At 39.2% G+C, this 20,708-nt stretch overlaps 1 protein-coding gene across 1 annotated transcript in view; it reads right to left on the reverse strand.

The window, feature by feature from the left end:
- The window catches only part of LOC135704809 (guanylate cyclase soluble subunit beta-1-like), a 176,147-nt gene that overhangs the window by 137,346 nt on the left and 18,093 nt on the right, over nt 1-20,708 (reverse strand). The window contains exons 2-3 of the mRNA XM_065226325.1: nt 16,522-17,341; nt 15,953-16,026 (exon numbers count right to left, since the gene is read on the reverse strand). Coding sequence (XP_065082397.1) covers nt 15,953-16,026; nt 16,522-16,524 — 77 coding nt within the window. The 5' untranslated portion in view covers nt 16,525-17,341. The remainder of the gene's footprint in view (nt 1-15,952; nt 16,027-16,521; nt 17,342-20,708) is intronic.

Consider the following 20,708-nt stretch of genomic DNA (forward strand, 5'->3'; position numbering starts at 1 on the left):
AGTAAATGTATTCGGCAAAGTTTTTCAGGAGGTCAAAGTATATTGCTTGGTGCTCATTAGTTCAGAATTTGCTCACTACGTGGCGCTAGTACACACGTGAAATTCCCATATAAAATATCTCGAGTTCTCGACCAGATAGAAAGGTACTGTCTTCGGAATAGTTGTTCAGGAGGTCAAGGCCTTTTTGTAGGTGGACAGTAGTTCAGAGTTTTCTCACTACGCGGCGCTACTATACATGTGAAATTCTTGCATATAAATTATCTCTAGATCCTGACCAGATAGAAAGTAAATGTATTCGGCAAAATTTTTCAGGGGGTCAAGCTCTTTTTGTTGGGTGGCAATAGTTCAAAATTTTCTCACTATGCAGCGCTAGTATATACGTGCCTTTCTCGCATATTCAATAGCTTGAGATCTTGATCAGCTAGAAAGTTGCTGTCTTCGGCAAAGTTGTTTAGGGGGTCAAGACTTTTTGGCTGGTAGACAGTAGTTAAGAATTTTCTCACCATGTGGCGTTATTATACATGTACACTTCTCGCATATGCTATATCTCGAGATCCTGACCAGATAGAAAGCTACTGTCTACGACAAAGTTGTTCAGGAGGGCAAGGTCTTTTGGTTGGTGGACAGTTGTTCAGAATTGTCTCACTTCATGGTGCTAGTATACATGTAAAATTTTCGCATATAAAATATCTTAAGTTCTTGACCAGATAGAAAATTACTGTCGTCGGCAAAGTTGTTTAGGATATCACAAAATTTTTGCTCGTGGACAGTGAAATTGACGCTACCACGCTACCCAACAAACAATTGAGAGCTCTTATAAAACACCTGAGTTGATCAAACGTTGAATAATAGCTTCCAGAGTTGAACAAGAATGTAGTTGTATTGCCATTTGATTAAAAGTTTTAAAAGCTGTTGGATCACTCTTAAATGATTGTTTACGTTCGGTTTACCTATATGCTTTATAAGACCTACGATAACTTTTATAGCACCTTAGTTAAACCGATTGACAAGAGCTATATAGAACGTGGAATAAACGCATCAAAACAAACCATTGGAAGCTCTTATAAAACACCTGAGTTGATCAAACATTGAATAATAGCTTCCAGAGTTGTACAAGAATGTAGTTGTATTGCCATTTGGTTAAAAGCTCCAAAAGCTGCTTGCAGCACTCTTAAATGATTGTTCACGTTCGACCAACCACCAACCACAATTTTGTTGCTAAAAATAGCACAAGTGATAGGCACGTTTATATGACCATAAGGCAATGATTATTCGACTGCAAGAGAAGTCACTCAAGATGAGCTTCATATACTTCTCTCATATGATCAAAATATGTATTCTAGAATAGAGCAGATGGAAACAGAAGTGGCTGGCAATCCGGGATCATGAGTTCGAATCTTGCTTCAAGAAACCCTCGGTGGAGTTAGAGGTAAATTATATAAAGGTGTTATTAATAAATGCAAACATTAATTTAACACATAGGGGAAATGACGGCTTCGGCATGACAGACTATTTTCGGCAATACAAATTGAAACACTATTTTCACTGGATTTTCTTACGAAAACACTTCGCTGAATGCATGCAAACGATTCTTTATGCTTTCAGCTTCAATTTGACTATATTTTTACCACTGAGAAAAAGCAATCTAGCAAGGTTTTCTTGAAATGCAACACACGCACTACAAATTATAGCTGATTTTGAGTTGCCGATAATAGAACAGCAGATTTACATGCAGTTCAAATGGAACGGTTGCCGAAGAAAAACTGGTTGCCGACAATACTCGCTCTCACTAAAGAAGATTGGAGCTTTGTAGAAGCGTTTCAAAACAGTTTTTGACAATTATTTCGACTGAAATTGTTAGAGCAGCTGGCAGCAAAAGATTGTAAACAAACCAAACCTGCATATGTGTGCGTTCCATAGAGAAAAAGGCTATAGAAAGAAGGTAGCTGCTTAGGTTGCCGAGAATACGTAAATTCCCCTATATCATATAATCAACGATAACATTTCTAGATGAATTCTCTCAATTAATGATTAGAGAGATTAATTGAAAGAATATCAATCAAAGATTAAACAGATGCTTGTTACTACTTCCTACATGATCACAGAACGTGAATTATGGCATAATTACATATGTTTTCAATGTGCACAAATAAATTAAATTAATAAAAACTGTACAAGCAATTATTTTGGCGTACCACGACAATTGTTAAACTAATATTAATCTGTGAATATTGTGAGTACTTACACAACGGTTATTAAGGAGTCATTGAAAAGTGCTATAAACGCTTTTCACCGCTTGCTGTACAATGATTATTTAGGAGTCATAAAAGAGTGCAACAAACGCCTCTCAGGTTTACTCTCTACTAAATTTCAAAGCAGCTGTCAAGAAGTGTCTACAAACGTTGTATTAGAGCTTTCACCAAAACAATAAAGCTTGAGTTTAAATATGTATCTATAAACGTATCAAACAATAAAACTTGAGTTTAAATATGTATCTATAGTGTGAACATTCTGAACTATTGTGCACCAAGCAATAGGCATTGACCTCATGAACAACTTTTTCTAAGACAGAAATTTTCTATCTGTTCAGAATCTCGAGCTTAGCATACGTGAGAATTGTGCACGTTTACTAGTGCCACGTGGTGAGAACATTCTGGGCTACTGTTCACCAGCCAAAAAGTCTTGACCCCCTGAACAAGTTTGCCGAAAACAGTAACTTTCTATCTGCTCAGGATCTCGAGCTATTGTATATGCGAGAATTGCATGTGTATACTAGCACCAAGTAGTGAGAAAATTCTGAACAACTGTCCACCAACGAAAAGATTTTGACTTCCTGAACAACTTTGCTAAAGACATTTACTCTCTATCTGGTCAGGATCTAGTGATGTAGCACATGCGAAAACTTAACATGTATACGAGCACTACCTAGCGAAAAGATTCTGAACTACTGTTAACCAGCAAAAAGGCTATGATCTCCTGAACAGCTTTGCCTAAGACAGTAACTTTCTATCTGGTCAGGATCTCGAGATATTTTATATGATAATTTCACGTGTATACTAGCGCAGCTTAGTGAGAAAATTCTGAACTACTCTCCACCAGCCAAAAATACTTGACCCCCCCTGAAAAATTTTGCCGAATACATTTACTTTCTATCTGGTCAGGATCTAGAGATATTTTATATGCGAGAATTTCACATGTATAGTAGCGCCGCTAAGTGATAAAACTCTGAACTACTGTCCACCTACGAAAAGGCCTTGACCTCCTGAACAACTATGCCGAAGACAGTACCTTTCTATCAAATTCTGAACTATTGAGCACCAAGCAATAGACTTTGACCTCCTGAAAAACTTTGCCGAATACATTTACTTTCTATCTGGTCAGAATCTCGAGATATATCACATGCGAGAATTTCACATGTATTCTAGCGCTACGTAGTGAGAAAATTCTGAATTACTCTTCACTAGCGAAAAGGTTATGATCTCTAGAACAACTTTGCCAAAGTCAGTAACATTCTAGCTGGTCAGGATCTCGAGATTTTCCATGTTGTAACCAATTAAGTCAAATCCCACGTAGTACGGATACCGTTTACGCTGTTTCCTTTCACATTTTCTCTATTATCCGCATTTTTGGGGGTTAACGGTGATAAAAGTTTAACTTGTTTAGTTAAAACAAGTTTATTAATGAATACCCGTTGGTTTCATATCGATTGGCAGCTCGGCTGCAAATGGCAATGGAAAACTCACACTATTGTAAAAAGTACAACGCGCGAGTACTCGTGTTACAAAAGTTGGCGCGAGTAACGGAGGGTTAATCAAACGTATTTTTCGTCGAGCAATGAACTTTTCAGTCTCGGAGCACTTAATATTACATGACATGTTTGTTTACGTCTCATCGTTTATGTCAAAGATGGATTGCGTCACGTGTAAAATTAGTTATTTCTAAGTGTGTACGTTTCATCCAGTGTAATCCAGCTCTCTGAACTGTTGCAAATGTAGCTATTTTCAAAAGGTTGGTCACTCCGCACAGTGTGCCTAAAATAAGCTTGGGCACAGTCATTGGCACTGTTTGGCACCCATGGTTACAATTTTTCTGACCTTTAAAGTTACTGGCAACTTTTTCTGCGCCTGTGCAGTAGACTGATGAAAAATTTGACATTTTCGCTCCACAGTGCTCAAGCGGTTCCAAATCGGGTCTAAATAGATTAGGCTTCCAAGGTTTGAACTGATTTGGTAAGAAACTGACTGGGCACAAACCATTTGAAGTTTATATGGGAATTACTATGGGAAAACCAAACTTTTTCTTCGTAGTTTTCTATTCTTCTTCCATATTGCACCGTTGAAAATTTCTATTGTTATTATTATAGAAAATTGAAGTGCAGTTATTATTTATAGAGCAGAGTGAATTATTAGATAGATATGAAAACAATATTTGGTTTTCCCATTGTAATTTCCATATAAACTTCAAATGGTTTGTGCCAAGTCAGTTTCTTACTAAATGAGTTAAAATTTTGGAAGGCTAATCAGGAACCAAATAGGAACCGTTTTAACACTGTGGAGCGAAAATTTCAAATTTTGCATCAGTCAAAATTTGTTATTTATGTTTCCACAATATAAATTTTACGCAACCGTGAATCTCCACCAAGTCTCGCCGTTGGTTTTGCTTTCCTTCTAAGGACATGGACTTCATCTTACATTGGTTCATCGTATTCGGATTTGAGACAATCGCTCGTCAACGAAATGGGCGTCACACCACCGGACGTTGCTGCCACGGCGGAGACTGTCGCGGCCGCTACCGACATTGGGTTGCCAGGTGCCGGTGATGAACGTGAATTTTGTGCCTTTGTGATCGATCGCGCTGTGGTGGCACTTCATGATGGTGTTCACCGCTACGCTCGGGAACTCAACAATCCGGAGGAGGAAAGTTCCGATTTCAGCGGGAACATTCGCACTTGCGACGGGTGACAGTCCTTTGTGATGAATGCAGTCAGCAGCAGATCCTCGGACATACCGGGTGGGGTATTGAAGAAGTGGAGAATTTTGCTCGGGAAAGGAAGCGATTGGTCTTGGAGGCGCTGTAGTCCTTGAAGCTGATCGAATTGTCCAGCAGGCTGTAGGAGTTGGTGAACTCTGACAAGTAGTTCTGCTTGGAAAATGCAATCTGAATTTTGCTACCATCATTTCCGATTGGAAACATTTCCGTACAGGCAGAAAAAATTGAACAGCTTATCGACTATAGGACCATGGTTGACTAATGATTGACGGTCGTTGTATGGGATCCCAAGCAACATTGCAAGTTTTATCGTGGTTTTATAGCATTCTACAATTCCAAATCATGGTCTACAGAACCCTCATAAAACCTAAATTGTTACCTGGGGTGGGCCTTCTTTCGAAGATGTTAGGATCGTGTAGCAACGGGGCTCGTCCGTTGCAGGCAGCCTTGGAGACGGCTGCTTCCAATGTGTAGTTCCCAACTGGACTGCCCCTAATCTTATAGTCGACGTAACCTCCAACAGCATCACTGGTGGGAAAACGCGTATTTGTTGTATGCAGCCGAAAAGCAATATTTTGTAACAATTTCATTCAAATAATCTGTCCATTTGGAAAAGATTAACGGTCAGAAGTGGGCCGCTGGGCTTTTATGATTTATTGCTTAATTATTTCATCTCAAAAACGCATACGCCAGGTTATGCGAACAAACATACGTTCTGCTGAAGGTTTATTCGCATAGCTTGGCGTAAAAACCAGGTTACTGTGTTTGAAGTAGTATCAACATTCACTGTCACATTGACAGATTTTCTCCAAAGCTCGTTAGATTCAGTGATAGTGAAAAGGAATTCAATTTGGAAGAATTAAAATGTCCGGAAGAGGTGCCCTGGATTAACTGCTGACCTATGGTAGTTCCGACTCGGAAGATGAGATTGATCCGGATCTGCCGACTGCGATAACAGACGATATACAACCACAGCCAGCCGTAGCAGCCGCACCGAGGCCAAGGCCACCAACAAAGCGAACCTCGGAAAAAAACAGAGCGCCGGGAAAAAAGGTTATCTGACCGGAGGCCCATTTTGAAAGATTGTGGATGCAGAGCAGTGTGTTGCGGCAAAATTGGACGTGACAGAAGATCTGACATCAATTCATGGTTCTGGGGATTGTCGGGAACGGAACAAAAGTCGTTCGTTTTGCAGTTCAGCAAGCGTAGCCCTGTAAAACGACGGCGTGGCCAGGTGAATCCTACTACCCAGAACTTTCGGAGACAATTTTCCTACGATTACCAACTTGAAGACGAAAGAGGAGTACCACATGATGTATGCTGCGCATTCTTCCTGAATACGTTGGGCTACGATATCAAAAGCAGGTTCGTATTTTCTTAGTAACAATAAATATCTAATTAAGGTAATCTTTAATCATGCTAACTTTAGCAACATGATCTATCGATACCACGACCAAGCGCATAAGGATGGAGCACCAGCAGAGAAACGTGGAAGATACACCCGGCCTAGAACTCTTAAAGATACCGTCAAACAAGACATTTTTCGTTACTCACCGACAAACTCGCATTATCGCCGAGAGCACGCACCGCACGCGCTTTTTCTGCCGTCTGACCTTTCGGCCCAGAAAATGTACGGTCTATTTAACGAGCGCCAGTTGGATGAAAAGGAAGAAAGTTGCAGTTATGGGTTTTATTGCAAAATGTTGAAGGCATTGAACATAAAATACACACAGCTTGGACACGAAGAATGTGAACGGTGCCATGCCCATCACATCCACGAAAATCAAACTGGACACTCTACTAAAACAGACAACAACGAGCTAGAAGAAGGATCTTCTACAAACCGGACCGCATGCGAGATGTGTTTGAATTGGAAGGATCATATCGCACGGGCAATTTCGGGGCGGGAGGAGTACGACAGCGATCGGTCGAACGTGACGATGAACGGATCGGTTTTCTCGTCGATCTTCAAAAGGTTACTTATAAATATGAATTTACAAGTCCAATTTCTTACTCATCATATTAATGCAGGTGGTTCAGCTTCCAAGAATGGAATCCTTTAAGGAGGTCATTTTTTGCAAAAGGATCGTTGCTTACAATGAAACGTTTGCTCCACTGGGTGGCTCTCGGAACGGTCCCGTTTATGCTTTTTTTGTGGAACGATGTGATTGCAGGACGAAAAGCTTATCACATTGCCAGTGTTTTTTACAAATTTTTCTCTTCTCTTGGGTCCAAGTTCGTTATCACTTTGTGGCTTGATAACTGCTCGGCGCAAAATAAGAACTGGAATTTGATGGTCTTGCTGGCCTTGCTTATCAACTCTCCGGCCATTGAAACCCATCAAATTAATTTGAAGTATCTGGAGCCCGGGCATACTTATATGTCAGCGGATTCATTTCATGCATCGATTGAGCGCACGATGAAGCGTATCCCTCGAGGAGAAGTTTACAGTTTCCCTGATTTCGTTGACTGCGTGGAAAAATCTGGAAGTAACATTAAGCCACAAGTTTTTGTGATGGAACCGGAGGATTTCTTTGAATGTTTATTCCAGTTTAAACAGTCTGTACTAACTAAGCTCAACGACCGACCAAAGATGGCAAACATCAAACATGTCATCTTTACCAGAGGTTCTTTTGACATACAATATTCCTATAACTACAACGACGAAATGAAAACACTACAGATACTGACGAAAAAACAGTTGAAGGAGGTTTCCAAACCGTCATTCAATTTGGTTGATCAGCTTCAACGCTAAACAGAAGCAAGTGGAATCCAAAAATCTCAGAAGGATATTATTATTAAAAAGCTTTTGCCCTTGATGCCGGAGGAGAAACGTGACTATTGGATAAATTTGCCAGAGACTGAATCAGGTGAAGATGTTTAGAATGGCGGTGTTTATTTAATCGATGTAAACTTGGACTTAAATGTATCATATGTTGAACTGAATATAACGTTGTTGTGATTTCATAAATATGAAGAAAAATTTTCAAAGAAAATAATTTGCAAATCGTTCAATACTTCAGAACAGGTCAATACAAAAATTATCATATTTGAAGAGTGAAAGCGCCTCGAACGCTATAAGAAAAGGTTCAGTACGTTAAACGGCTTGATGGCGTGTTTGACGAACCACGTACAAAGCTAGTGTGTATGCTGAATATTGAGAATGCAAAAGCGTGTAAAAGCAGCTTGAATGATATGGGTTCAAGTGTACATGTGACAAATAGCAGGATTATTATATTTGATTTAGTACTATCTTCGGTCCCAAGCTAATCGATTCACCCCTCGAAACATAGGAAAATCTACTAACCCCTCATTTTATCTGCCAAACTTTCATAGCGAATCAAAACAAACATAGTGTAGTACTAGAATTTCGACTGGAATGGGATACGTCAATCGATTTGCTTGGGACCAATGGGCTAGTCAAGAAGTGAGCCAATTTAAAATCGATAGTTTCGTATTGATTGTTGGTGAAACTCCACCCGCAAGGTCCGTATCTCGAACGGAAATGTCCTTCCTACTCCCGGGTCATCTCAGGTTTCGAGAAGCAAAACAAAAATAAGCGCTGTTAAAATACCGGGTTGCCAAACAAAGCATTATTCACAAGCAAACAAAAGTCAGTTACTTCTCGGCACTGCCGGCACAGCTGAGACACACTGAGAAAAAAGTTGGCGCAAAATAAGTGTGTAGAGTGACCACCCCTTGGCTATTTTTTAAGTTGCAGATGAGTGGATATTAATCAGCGGGTTTTGTACGGACGTAATGCAAATCCTGACTTGTCAATAAGGGAACTTGCAAAAAAAATTGGATTTACCTAAATCGACCTTCAGGGTGTGCTAAAATCATTTTCGGAACGTTTGACAGTCGAGAGGAAACTGAGAAGTGAAAAAAACATTGGACGTGCTGATCCTATCATGGATGGTGGCTTGTAAAATAGGAATGTCACCTGGTTTTGTCCAAAAATCAATACAGCGTTTGGGGCTGAAGTCATATAAAGTAAAAACTGCGAATATTTGACGAAGTTTTCATGCGTTGTTATAGACCACGAAACTTATATCCTGGAGGATTTCAAGCAGCTTCCAGGGCTGGCTTTCTATTGTGCTATGGTCAATAATGCTACTTTTGAGTATTTCAGGACGAAGAAGGCATCGAAATTTCCCAAAAAAATATTTTATTTGGCAAGCAATTTGCAAGTGTGGCCGAAAGAGTAAATCCTTCGTCACTACATGCACAATCAGCAAGAAGGTTTAGCAGAAAGAGGTGCCTACAGAAGCGATCGAAAGCCACAAAGAAAATCTTTTGTTTTGGCCCGATTTGGCATCATGCCATTAAAATGAAGCTGACAACGTTTTATTCTAAACCAAACAGATTCTGCGATACATCCGATTGAAAGCGTACTGATTCTTATTTTTTTATCTAGTTCGTTTATTTTTAAGGCTCAATCGCGTTAGCTTTACGGAGCCGATAATTCATTGTTCTTTGTTTGTGACAAAATTCACTTAATTCTCTGTCTAGTAGGAGTTGGGCCGAATACTCGCGGCTTACTCGAGGTTAGAGGGGTACATTGTCGAAGGATAGGAAAAGGGAAGGAGCTTGGGGGTAGGGTTTCGCTGTCTTATGAGAGCGATGTTGCCAGTATGAACGGTAGTGTGGTTTTACTGATTCTTTATGAACAGCCTCTAGTTACAATTTGTGACCTCAAAATGTATCGAAGCACACTAAAAAATTTAATTGCTGTTATTTTGAGGTGCATATGACCCATCGTGTTTTATAAAAAAATGTGACCGTATATTTGAATTTAAATTAACTATATCAAAGTGCTCCAGAAATAATCACGTGTTTATTATGAATTTGAAATAATTCGGGTGCTGATGGGTTAATGCAAAACAGCTCGTCTTCTTCCACCTCACCGCTGATTTTCAAGGTGATCAACTCATCAAGCCGTCCATTGCGATGAAGTTTTTCTGCACCGTCCGATGCGGGAATAATCTGCTTGCTGCTGGTACATTAAGCGATCCGCTCAGCACGCCATCCGACGGTGAAAATAAGTGGGGACACGACAGCAGTGCTGTTTTATAACTTTAAAGGTTTAAGCAGAACGATGCAGAACCAAGCAGTACTCGATTATGCAGACTGTGCTTGGGGAAGAGCAATTATTTCATAAAAAAGGACAACATTATCACCTTTTGCATGTAGTCTTTTTTATAGAAGATTGGAAAAGACTTAATTTCAGCAGATTCGTAGAGTTTTTCCTATTGATTGGTGTATTTGGAATTTGAGTTCATCTATAAATGACAAAGTTATAAGTGTTAAAAACCTAACACCTTTTCGTGACGGTTGCAATTTTAGATTTTAGATTCAGCCCTTATACCTTATCGTAAGACGTAGTCTACGTCAAACAATCTAGGAATTTATCTCAGAATTCCTCAGGACATCATCTCAGAATTATTTTGAAATCGTGATCAGAACTCCCGTCGATTATACTGAAGAGGGTAATTTTCTGTTATTTAAGTTTTAAATTTGGATATTTTACCAAAAATTACTTAAAATTTTGTAAAGTGTATGTTTTTCCTAGAAAGATATTATTTTTTCCTACAAAATTGTATGAGACGTCGCACAGTGCGTTGAATGTATGGGGTAGCGGGACATAAACAATAAGATGAAGTTATCGCAATTTTACCCCATTGGTGTTATGGAAAAAAGTTACTTTAGAGGTTCAGAGCTACAATTTGCATTAATGACACATGTGCAGTAAGTGATCGATTGCTTTCTTCCAATTCCTGCCTTGTCTACTTACGATGGCTTTTCAATGTTTAAACTAACGTTCTCCAAAAACTCCATTTACTCTTCTCCTGTTTCGGCATGTGTAATGTAATATGAAACAGCTGCGTCATCTTCGCGATGTTTGGATGAAAATGTTTCTCGATATAGGTTGGTATTGATCTTGGATGTTTTTCTTATGTGGTTTAGTCGATTTTTCCTGATAATTAGGTAGTTTTAGTAGTTGGGTAGTTTCTAAAGCTTCTTCTGAAAGTTCGCCAATGGGTAACTCGAACATTGAAATAATGTTGGCGCTATGTATCAACAGTTTACGATCCGTCAAAGGCATGTAATACAAGCTGTGAAATGCTAAGTATCGATCACTTTTTTCTTGTAATAATGTTTGTTTTTTTGGGAATATCAATTGGTTTTCCGCTTGCTACTACTCTCAAAATCGTACCAAATTTTTCGATGAGAGTTTCGTCAATTCCCTTGATAACAGCACTTGTAACAGGATAAGAAAAAAAAATAACTTAGCCATTTATTGATGAACTTCAAAAATTGTGGTACTTCTAGAGTTCCCAGGGTCTGTAGATTATTTTGATTGTAAAAAGTTAAAAATAGGGTCGTCTACTTTAAACAAAAGCGAAAAGAGTCGTTACACGTTTTTTAAGGGGTGTTTATGGGTTTTGCAAGTGGCATAAGATACATAAAATAGATTAATGTGCACAGATATCCATAATTAGCAAGAATACAGTCATGGTTCCTATATATAGTGCCTGGAGACAATGGAACGGTCCTCCGGAAGAATCCGGAACATCCATAAAATTGGTCAATTCACGAAACTGATCCTAGAGCTCCGCGGTTTTTTTGAAAACTTTAGGAACTGAGATATAAGAAATAATTTGGGTTCATGACATAAACATGGACCCGGATGACCATGGAAGCGTGTTCAGGAAGATCCGAAACGTCTGTAAAAGTGGTCAATCCATGAAACTGATCCTAGAGCTCCACAGTTTTTTTCGAAAGCACGTGGAACTGTAATATAAGAAATAATTTAGGGTCGTGAAATAAACATGGTCCTGGATGGTCATGAGACCGTCCTCCGGAAGATCCGAAAGATCCTTAATAGTGGTCCATCCATGAAACTGATCCTAGAGCTCCGCAGTTTTTTTTTTCGAAAGCACGTGGAACTGTAATATAAGAAATAATTTGGGGTCGTGACAAAAACATGGACCCGGATGGTTATGGAACCGTGCTGTGGAAGATTCGGAGCTTCGGTAAATTGGTTCATCTATGAAAGTGATTCTAGAGCTCAGCAGTGTGCTATAGGAAAAAAAATAATAGTTCATGACGTAAACATGGACCTGAATGGACATGAGACCGTCCTCTGGAAGATCTGGAACATCCTTAAAAGTGGTAAATCCATGAAACTGATTCTAGAGCTCCGCAGTTTATTTCAAAAAGTATTAGGAGCTATGTTATAAGAATGAATTTGAGGTTGTGACATAAACATGAACCTGGATGGCCATTGGACCGTCATTCGGAAAATCCGGAACATCCGTAAAAGTGTTTCATTCCTGAAACTGTGAAAAAACCGTTATTTTTTTTCGAAAATTTCACAGTTCGAAGTATTTTCGAGAAAACCACGAAGTTCTAGAATCGATATCGTCGATGCATAACTTTTACGGATCTTCCGGAAGACGGTTTAATCACAGACAAACAGACATAACACTGGCAATTTGTTCATCGAACACGCATTTAACGGTCAATTTAAATGTTTTTAGTTGGTAATACCGCCACCTGTGGCGCGCATAGTCAATAACCCTTGAGTTTGACGTTTACACACTACCGCCATCTGTTCAGCGTACTACCCATCACAGTATACTCAACAGATGGCGGTAGTGTTTTAGCAACGATTTTTTAAATTGAAAAGTATTCAATGTGTTATGTCTGTTTGTCTGTGGTTTAATGGTCAATCGGGTTCATGTTTATGTTACGACCCCGAATTATTTCTTATATCACAGGTCCACGTGTTTTCGAAAATAACGTTGAACTCATGACTCAGTTTTATGGATGACTATTTTACGGATGTTACAGATCTTCCAGACGACGATCCCATGGCCATGCAGGTACATTTTTATGCCATGACCCCAAATTCTTCCTTAAATCACAGTTCCTAATGTTTTTGAAAAAAACTGCGGAGCTCAAGGATCAGTTTCATTGGTTGACCTCTTTTACGGATATTCTGGACCTACCAGACCTACCGGTCCATGTTTATGTCATTATCCCAAATTATTTCTTATGTCACAGTTCCTAATGCTTTCGAAAAAACCGTTGAACTCTAGGATCAGTTTCGTGGATTGACCACTTTTACGGATGTTCCGGATCTTTCGGAGGATAGTCTCATGGCTATCAGGGTCCATTTTTGTCACGATCCCAAATTCTTCTTATATTGCAGTTCCACGTGTTGTTAAAAAAAAAACTGCGGTTCTCTAGGATCAGTTTCATGGATGGACCACTTTAATTGATGATTCAGATCTTCCGGAGGATGGTCTCATGGCCTTCTACGTAAATGTTTATGTCATGACCCATAATTAATTTAGTTCCAAGTGTTTTCGAAAAAACCGTGGAGCTCTAGGATCAGTTTCATAGATTGAACACTTTAACGGATGTTCCGGATCTTCCAGAGGACCGATGATGATTTTTTTTTAATTCTTTATTTAGGAGATTTTCAGCCGCAGGCTGGTTCATCTCCGGGCTGATGATTATGTCATGAACCCAAATTCTTTCTTTCACAGTTCCCAATGTTTTCGAAAAAAAAAACCGCGGAGTTCTAGGATCAGGTTTATGGATAGACCACTTGTACGGATGTTCCAGATCTTTCGAGGACCGTTCCCTTTATCTCCAGGTTCCATATATAGGAACCATGACTGTATTCTGGCTAATTATGATCATTTATGCCCATTAATCTAAATTATGGATCTTAAGCCACTTGCAAAACCCATAAACACCCCATTAAAAAAACGTGTAATGACTCATTTCGCTTTTGAAAACAGTAGACGCTTTTGAAAACAGTATATTTCTGCAATTAAAATAATCTATAGAGCCTAGAAATTCTAGAAGTACCACAATTTTTGAAATTCATCACGAAATGGCTAAATTATGTCATTGCAAACTTGCTGTTACACGTTTTTCGGAGGCCTCGTAGTCGGCGTAAAGTATTTTACCCACCGTATTCGGAGTGTTAATAGGTCTGCAAAAATTTGTAGAGGCTGGCAGGGGGTTGTTCCGCAAAGTTTCTTCTGTTTCTGCATCAATGAGTTTGAGAGGAACCATGGCAATTCAGAATAAGAATTCGTCGGTTGCATTTGAATCCGAAATTTTTTGATAATAAATGCTGTGACTTGTAACTACCATCCATTCCCCACTTACAAACTAATCTTGCTTTTTTGGGGTGAGTTATCTGTATTAATTTAGTGATGCCATTAACTGTTTGGTTGAGCAATTCTTGAAGATCTACCATATCAGATGTCTCTGTAACCGAAACGTTTTTTGGGATGATTTTGTTCTTTGCTTGGCTTAAAGCATACATACTTGGAAAACAATCTTTATGAATGGCGTTCACAGCATCTCAAAGCACAATATGCTTTCGCTCTGACAGTTCCAGATCAACAAACAAAGCTAGAGCTTGAGCAAGGCTTGAGTATCTTTTGGTATTTTCTGCAGGAACAGATGCATTCAATGACACGTTTGCGGCGAATACTAGTTCTTCGGTTTTGGAAACTACTTCTGCAACTCGTCTTTTTGTTTTGTTTTGGTTGAGCAGCTTGCAACATCTTTCTGGGGCCGACCGCGAGTAGAATTTTCATTGGAATCATCGTCAACATTTGTATCGTAAGCAGGCAATTCAATTGATGACATCAACCAAGCATTATATTTTTTAAATAAAATACTTCTTTACTCTATGACACTTAACCCACATGGAGTTCAATTTTAAGCACTACATGACGTAAAATGAGTGCAAATTCTTCAAAACGTGCTCAGGTGTGTCATCCGATAAACATGATGCCAAATAGCGGAAAACACATGGCGTTCTTTTGCTTTCCTCACATGTGACCCTTTGTTAAAAAAAATCTGCTGATTTAAAAGCAATTGGCGTAGTCCTACAAAAGGTTAAAAATCTGGTAGAGTTGCAACCTTATCGTTTTTGCAACTCTACCAGATTTTTAACCTTTTGTAGGACTACGCCAATTGCTTTTAAATCAGCAGATTTTTTTTAACAAAGGGTCACATGTGATGAAAGCAAAAGAAAGCCATGTGTTTTCCGCTATTTGACGTCATGTTTATCGGATGACACATCTGAGCACGTTTTGAAGAATTTGCACAAATTTTACGTCATGTATTGCTCAAAATTGAACTCCAAGTGGGTTAAGGATTAATCAAATCAACATGGTCTTGTAAAGGACACTTGTCTATGAAAAGTTTGGGGTGGAACTCGATGGAACTTTTTTTGAATCGTTAATCAAAGTTTGAAAAGTGTTTTTAAGATGATCAAATTCTACACAAGCTATTCGTTCCTGTTTATCCGAACTGAGACCAAAATTAATCCAATGGGCAATTGTAACACACTCTACTGACCTTGACTGTTATGGTCCATTTTACTGGAATTGATTTTACGCAGTAGAAAACTTTTCCGAGTATGTTGAAAAACCGTGAAATTTCTAGACGATATTCGAGTTTGTTTTCCTCTCTGAACACTGACAGTTCACATGGCTGTAATAGTAGTTGTGATGCTTTCTCAAGCTAACCAATACTTGTATACATTGCAGGGGGCATCCATAAACACTTCTCAGTAGTTAGTAACCAAATTAAACAAAGTGAAAATCGATTTTTGTCTATGGGCGATGATTGCGATTTTTGTCTATATGCGAATGATTGACCATAACAGACATTTGTTTTTTTTTTGCTATTTGGCCTGAAAATGCTTTTGTGTGACAAGGAAATTGAGAAGGGTCCCTTCTGATTTGTTTTTCTAAACGTATAATTTGTTTTATGCGGTTATTTTATTTGAGTCCTTCTACCGTAATTCCAACCCTCAACTTTAGCTCCTTCTGTGACAGGATGATTATTTTATAATTCTGTTGTATGTGTGCAGTCTCGTAAGTTGGTTATATTCTATTTACGATACAAAATTTGTACTTACTTTATTTGTTCCCATATGTCTATCCCAAAGTTTTTGAGTACTAGCAGCTCCAGTGCATAATTCACAAATCCGTACTGCAGCATAACCGGGCGCCAGCGGTTTCCACATAGTCGTTCAGCATAAAACACAAATTGAGACGCAAAAAAAAAAAAAACAAAATTGAAAACGACATTAGTTTAGAAAAGATTTTTCAACACACATCACAAGTGTCTTAATTTTTATTTCACCCGAACACAAGCATAAGCCACTCGCGGCAGCCGTCACCCACACCCATGCCACCTCAGCACCGTCATACGATATGCACCTAAATCGGTGTTTTCTCTTAGTTTTAAATTTTCATTAAAAACTTTTCCGTACGTGTGGCTCGTGCAAGCGATGCGAAGTGGCGGCGGGGCGGTCGGCAAGAGTTGAGCAAGAACGACGAGCACAATTTTTCTCACTGGTAATTAAATTAATCTTATCCTTGCCCAGAGCCGCGAGTGAGTGCGCTAGTGAAAATGTCTTTCTTTGGGATCTTGTCCAACAAGAGGCACCATTAGAGAGGGGACACTCTGTATCATTTTGCTTACCATTTTTATGGCTGTGATTTTATTTTAATCTTGACGAGATTTACAGGATCAAATTACACGCCACGCAGGTTCTCTCCTCCCTAATGATCTGAGCGACTGCCGCTGCTTCGGTTTAATTATCCTCAGATTTGCCCATCCACTTCTCTACTTGGTTTGAGCTGTATAATCGTATTGATTTTCACTTATTTGTAGGGCGCTGCTCACAGTAAATAACAGACTGCCCTATTCGTCTCGTTTGGCGTTCTGGTTCGGCAGGCTTTAAAGTTCTGCCCAGGAGCAACAAGCTGCAACTTTTCGCACTTTGGCTTTTCTACGAGACACCCAGTAACCGGGTGTGTAAGTTATTTCCGTTTGTGGGTGGTGGGGTTGCAGCAAAACCGCACACTAATACAATCGATCCATCATCGGGGCCATCGCATCGTGCAAGTACCTACTAGTCGTCGTCGTCGTCGTCGTCGTCATTAGTGGTCTGTCCCGACTGGTTGTCTCTTGCTTGCTGGGCTGGGGCTCCTATGTCCTATGTGCTTCAACTGTTGCCACAGGGGCCTGCTATGGCGTGTATTTTTCTTTCAATATCATTTTACCCTGCTGCAGCAGTTGTGGCTCCGTGCCTGCTTGGGACCGGTCCAAGGGATTTGGTGCACTGCTGACTGGGGACTGCTGCCTTTTCCAGTTCGGTCTGAATTATGCGCCTTTGATCGTACGTGGAGCGAAGCACTCACTGCTGGTTGGACACATGTTTTAATCACTGTTTGTATGCGTTTACACTGTTGGGTTTTTGCGTTTTGGCAGGCTGCAGGACGATTACACTAGCCACTGACTGGGTCAGCATGAAATTGTATGAGTGAATGGTATTGATTGGTTTGCGGCAATTTGAAATTCCCAACTGTGGAGATTGCAGATTGTGTTTGTTGTTTGTTGATTGGGGGACATTGAGGGAACAACACCTGGCACGATTCTTCAAGATCATCATGATACCATGGAGACGAATGGTGTGTTTTATGATGGACAGGCTTAGGAATCAAGAATTCAGCAAACAGGTGGATGAAATCTAAGGAATTCAGTTTTCCAGTTGTAAGGAAAATCAGCAACATTTGCTTGTTTTGAAGCCGTTTGTAGTTATTTAATGTTTCAAAACTTGTTTGCTTATACCAAAGTTGGGGAAGGAGGGGCATAGTAAACAGGTGGGGCATAATGAGCATCCTGCACTCTAGCCTCAAACATCCAAATGTTCAAAACAAACCAACTGGTAGTGGGTTCTATGATAGTGCTGTGGTTGTGGATAGTCGCCGGTAGTCGACGACTACTTAGCTGCAAACCGAAAAAAAAAATTTTACAAAATAGGTAAAATACAGCAATCTAATGAGAGCAAAATCTCACCGCAAATGTTAAATATTCAAAATACACTGCACCCAGGTCAGTCCCCTCGAACACTGCGCCCTCAATTAACAAGTTCGATGAAAAGTTTCAAAAATATTAAATTTGAAATAAATAGCGTCTGAATTACATGTTCATGTAAATTTAAAAATCAGTAAATTTAGACAGGTTCAAGGAAAAGAATTATTCTTAAAAAATAATTTAAGCGCCCCGCTTACGTTCAGGAAGTGGCTTACACCTTTGGTAAACATGTACGTGTAAAAATAATCAATCAAAAATGGTAAAATTGAAGTGCCCCTGATCGGGGAAAAATTAAAAAAAGTAAGAGGTTGTATCCGAGACACGACCGTAGATTTGACGTAGGATCACGAAAGGTAGTTATGATGATTAAATTGATTTCTTAACTCGTTATCAGTGAAAAATTTCGATAGGTTAAAATTCGGAAGCAATTTGAGAGTTCTGTTTGTGAGGTGCTTTGTCGATGTTCATGTAGTACAAACCAATTCTGGACGATATGTCTTGGATTCAAGCTCTTACTCTTTAGTTTACTATTTTATTAGTCATTTGTGGTCCTGATAAGGACCGATGGGATGGAAGCTAGTTAAGAACAATACTGTGGAAATTTTTCCTCAATGTTTTTGGAAATGAAAGCGGTGCGGAAATGAAATGTTTAGGGGAAATGGATGTAATGTCGGCCTAAATGCCCCTAATTTGGGCCCATACATAAATTCTCAATGGCGACCAAAAATATCCATTAGTACCATCTAGATAAAATAACAGATCTTTAGCGATGGGCCAAATCTTAGATCCATAGGCCAACATTAGAGCTGTTTCCCCTTTTAGGGAAAACACATCAATCACAGAATATGAGCCTACCGGACGGTGCCAACACTTATACTTTTTGATGCAAATTTTAAGCCCCCTCTGTTAAGAGAATTCGGCAAACTTTTTTTTTTTGAATAATGCTCTTAATAGGAGGGGCTTAAAATTTGCACCAAAAGGCATAAAGATCGGTACCGTCTGATATGCTCTGTGCTTAGTATCAATATTCGGCGACTGTGTTGGGGAAACCACTTTTCCCATCACGAAAATGCCTCGTTTTCTGATGACAAAATTACGCAATTACGTGAATTTTTTTTATTGAATAGATAATAAAAAAAGCGAATATTGATTGAGGAATTTCTTGCTCAAATTTTTCCAATCGCGATCAATCATATAAATTCGAGATGTTTTTGCTTTTTCTAGCGTTTTGGATAAAACCTCACGAAGTGTCTCTGTTTGATTGACATGGTCATGTGGTATTCGGTCATTACGACAATTTGTATGTACCACTTCAATACTATTACGCATTTGATGACAAACGTTTGGTTGCTGGGTACATTATCAAAGAGCTTTGGGGATTTACGACCGTTTTGTCGTAATGGTTGAGTAATGCTGAGCTATTAGAGTGTTTAACACGGATGAGGCTGGCGAGCTGTATGTTGTTTGGAGCAAGGGTGACGCGCTTGGCATAGATGACCCACAGCGACTCACGAAGAAACTGATTTCAATCCATAGCGGTGCGGTTTCTTCCTCCTTCTATGGATGCTCATGTGGGCTCTGCAGCTCGCTGCTTGCAGGCTGCCTTTCGTTGTGTACTGGAGAACAATGTTCAACGCCAAACGCTGAAAGCACTGCTGCTGCTGACACCGACGACCGGACACCACCCCACACGGTGATTGAATGAGCACCGTTCAGTGAGACAGGATCGAATTCGATTTTTAAATCTGTGTTGCAACAGTTGGACATTTGTTTTTTTTTGCAATAGTGACCTATTGAAAATTAATAAAGTGATCATTTTTCAGATTAGTAGATAAATTTGCAATCGATTGGTTTGTTTAGAATTAAAATCCATCTGCTATTGACAGAGTTATATGTGGTCAAAACCTGACCTCTTTTCGTGATGCGGTCGATTTTGGTTTTTTTTTTAATTGCACCCCCAATATGTTGCCGAAATACGTAATCCTACGTCAAAAAAAGGTTAAATAATACCACTGAACTGTTAAAAAGTTCATCTGATTGAGGTTAACCTTTAACGGTGCATATCCTGATTGGCGGACAAAAGTTGGCGCTACTTAGTGGCGTAAGATAGAAATTTTGACCTGATGATGCTTTCAAAATTCTTTCACGGTGAGGTATGGGAGAAAAGTTTGGAATCATAAAAAAAAAGATCGACATCACTTCGAAAAGTACTGAATCAATTAGGAAAATAATTAAATCACTTCATAAAATTCGGAATCACTTCAGAAAGTAGTGAATCACATCAGAAATGTTTGGAATCACTTCTGAACGTACTGAATCGATTCAGAACAGTTTAAAATCATTTAAGAAAGTACCGAATCACTTCAGAAATGTTAAGAGTCACTTCACAAAGTACTGAATAACTTCAGAAAAGACCGGAAACACTTAATAAATATTAGAAATCACTTTGGAAAATTCTGAATCATTGCGGAAAGTTCACTTTGAAAATGATTTAATCACTTCGGGAAATACTGAATATCTTCAGGAATGTTCAGAATCACTTTGGAAAAGTTCATGATCACTTCGAAAAGTACTTAATTATTTCAGAAAGCACTGAATCACCTCGGAAAGTATTGAATCACTTTAAGCTCGGAATCGCTTTGGATAGTATTGAATCATTTCAGAAAATTTCTGATTCACGTTGGATATTACTGAATCTCCTAGAAAGTTTTTAATCATGTCCGCAAGAACGGAATAGCTTCGAAAATAGTTGAATCAGTTAGGAATGCACTGAATCACTTCAGGAGCGT

The sequence above is a fragment of the Ochlerotatus camptorhynchus genome, unplaced genomic scaffold, assembly GCF_037179485.1.
Source record: "Ochlerotatus camptorhynchus isolate MF236.1 unplaced genomic scaffold, CSIRO-AGI_Acam_v1.1 ptg000248l, whole genome shotgun sequence".
Lineage (NCBI taxonomy): Eukaryota > Metazoa > Arthropoda > Insecta > Diptera > Culicidae > Ochlerotatus > Ochlerotatus camptorhynchus.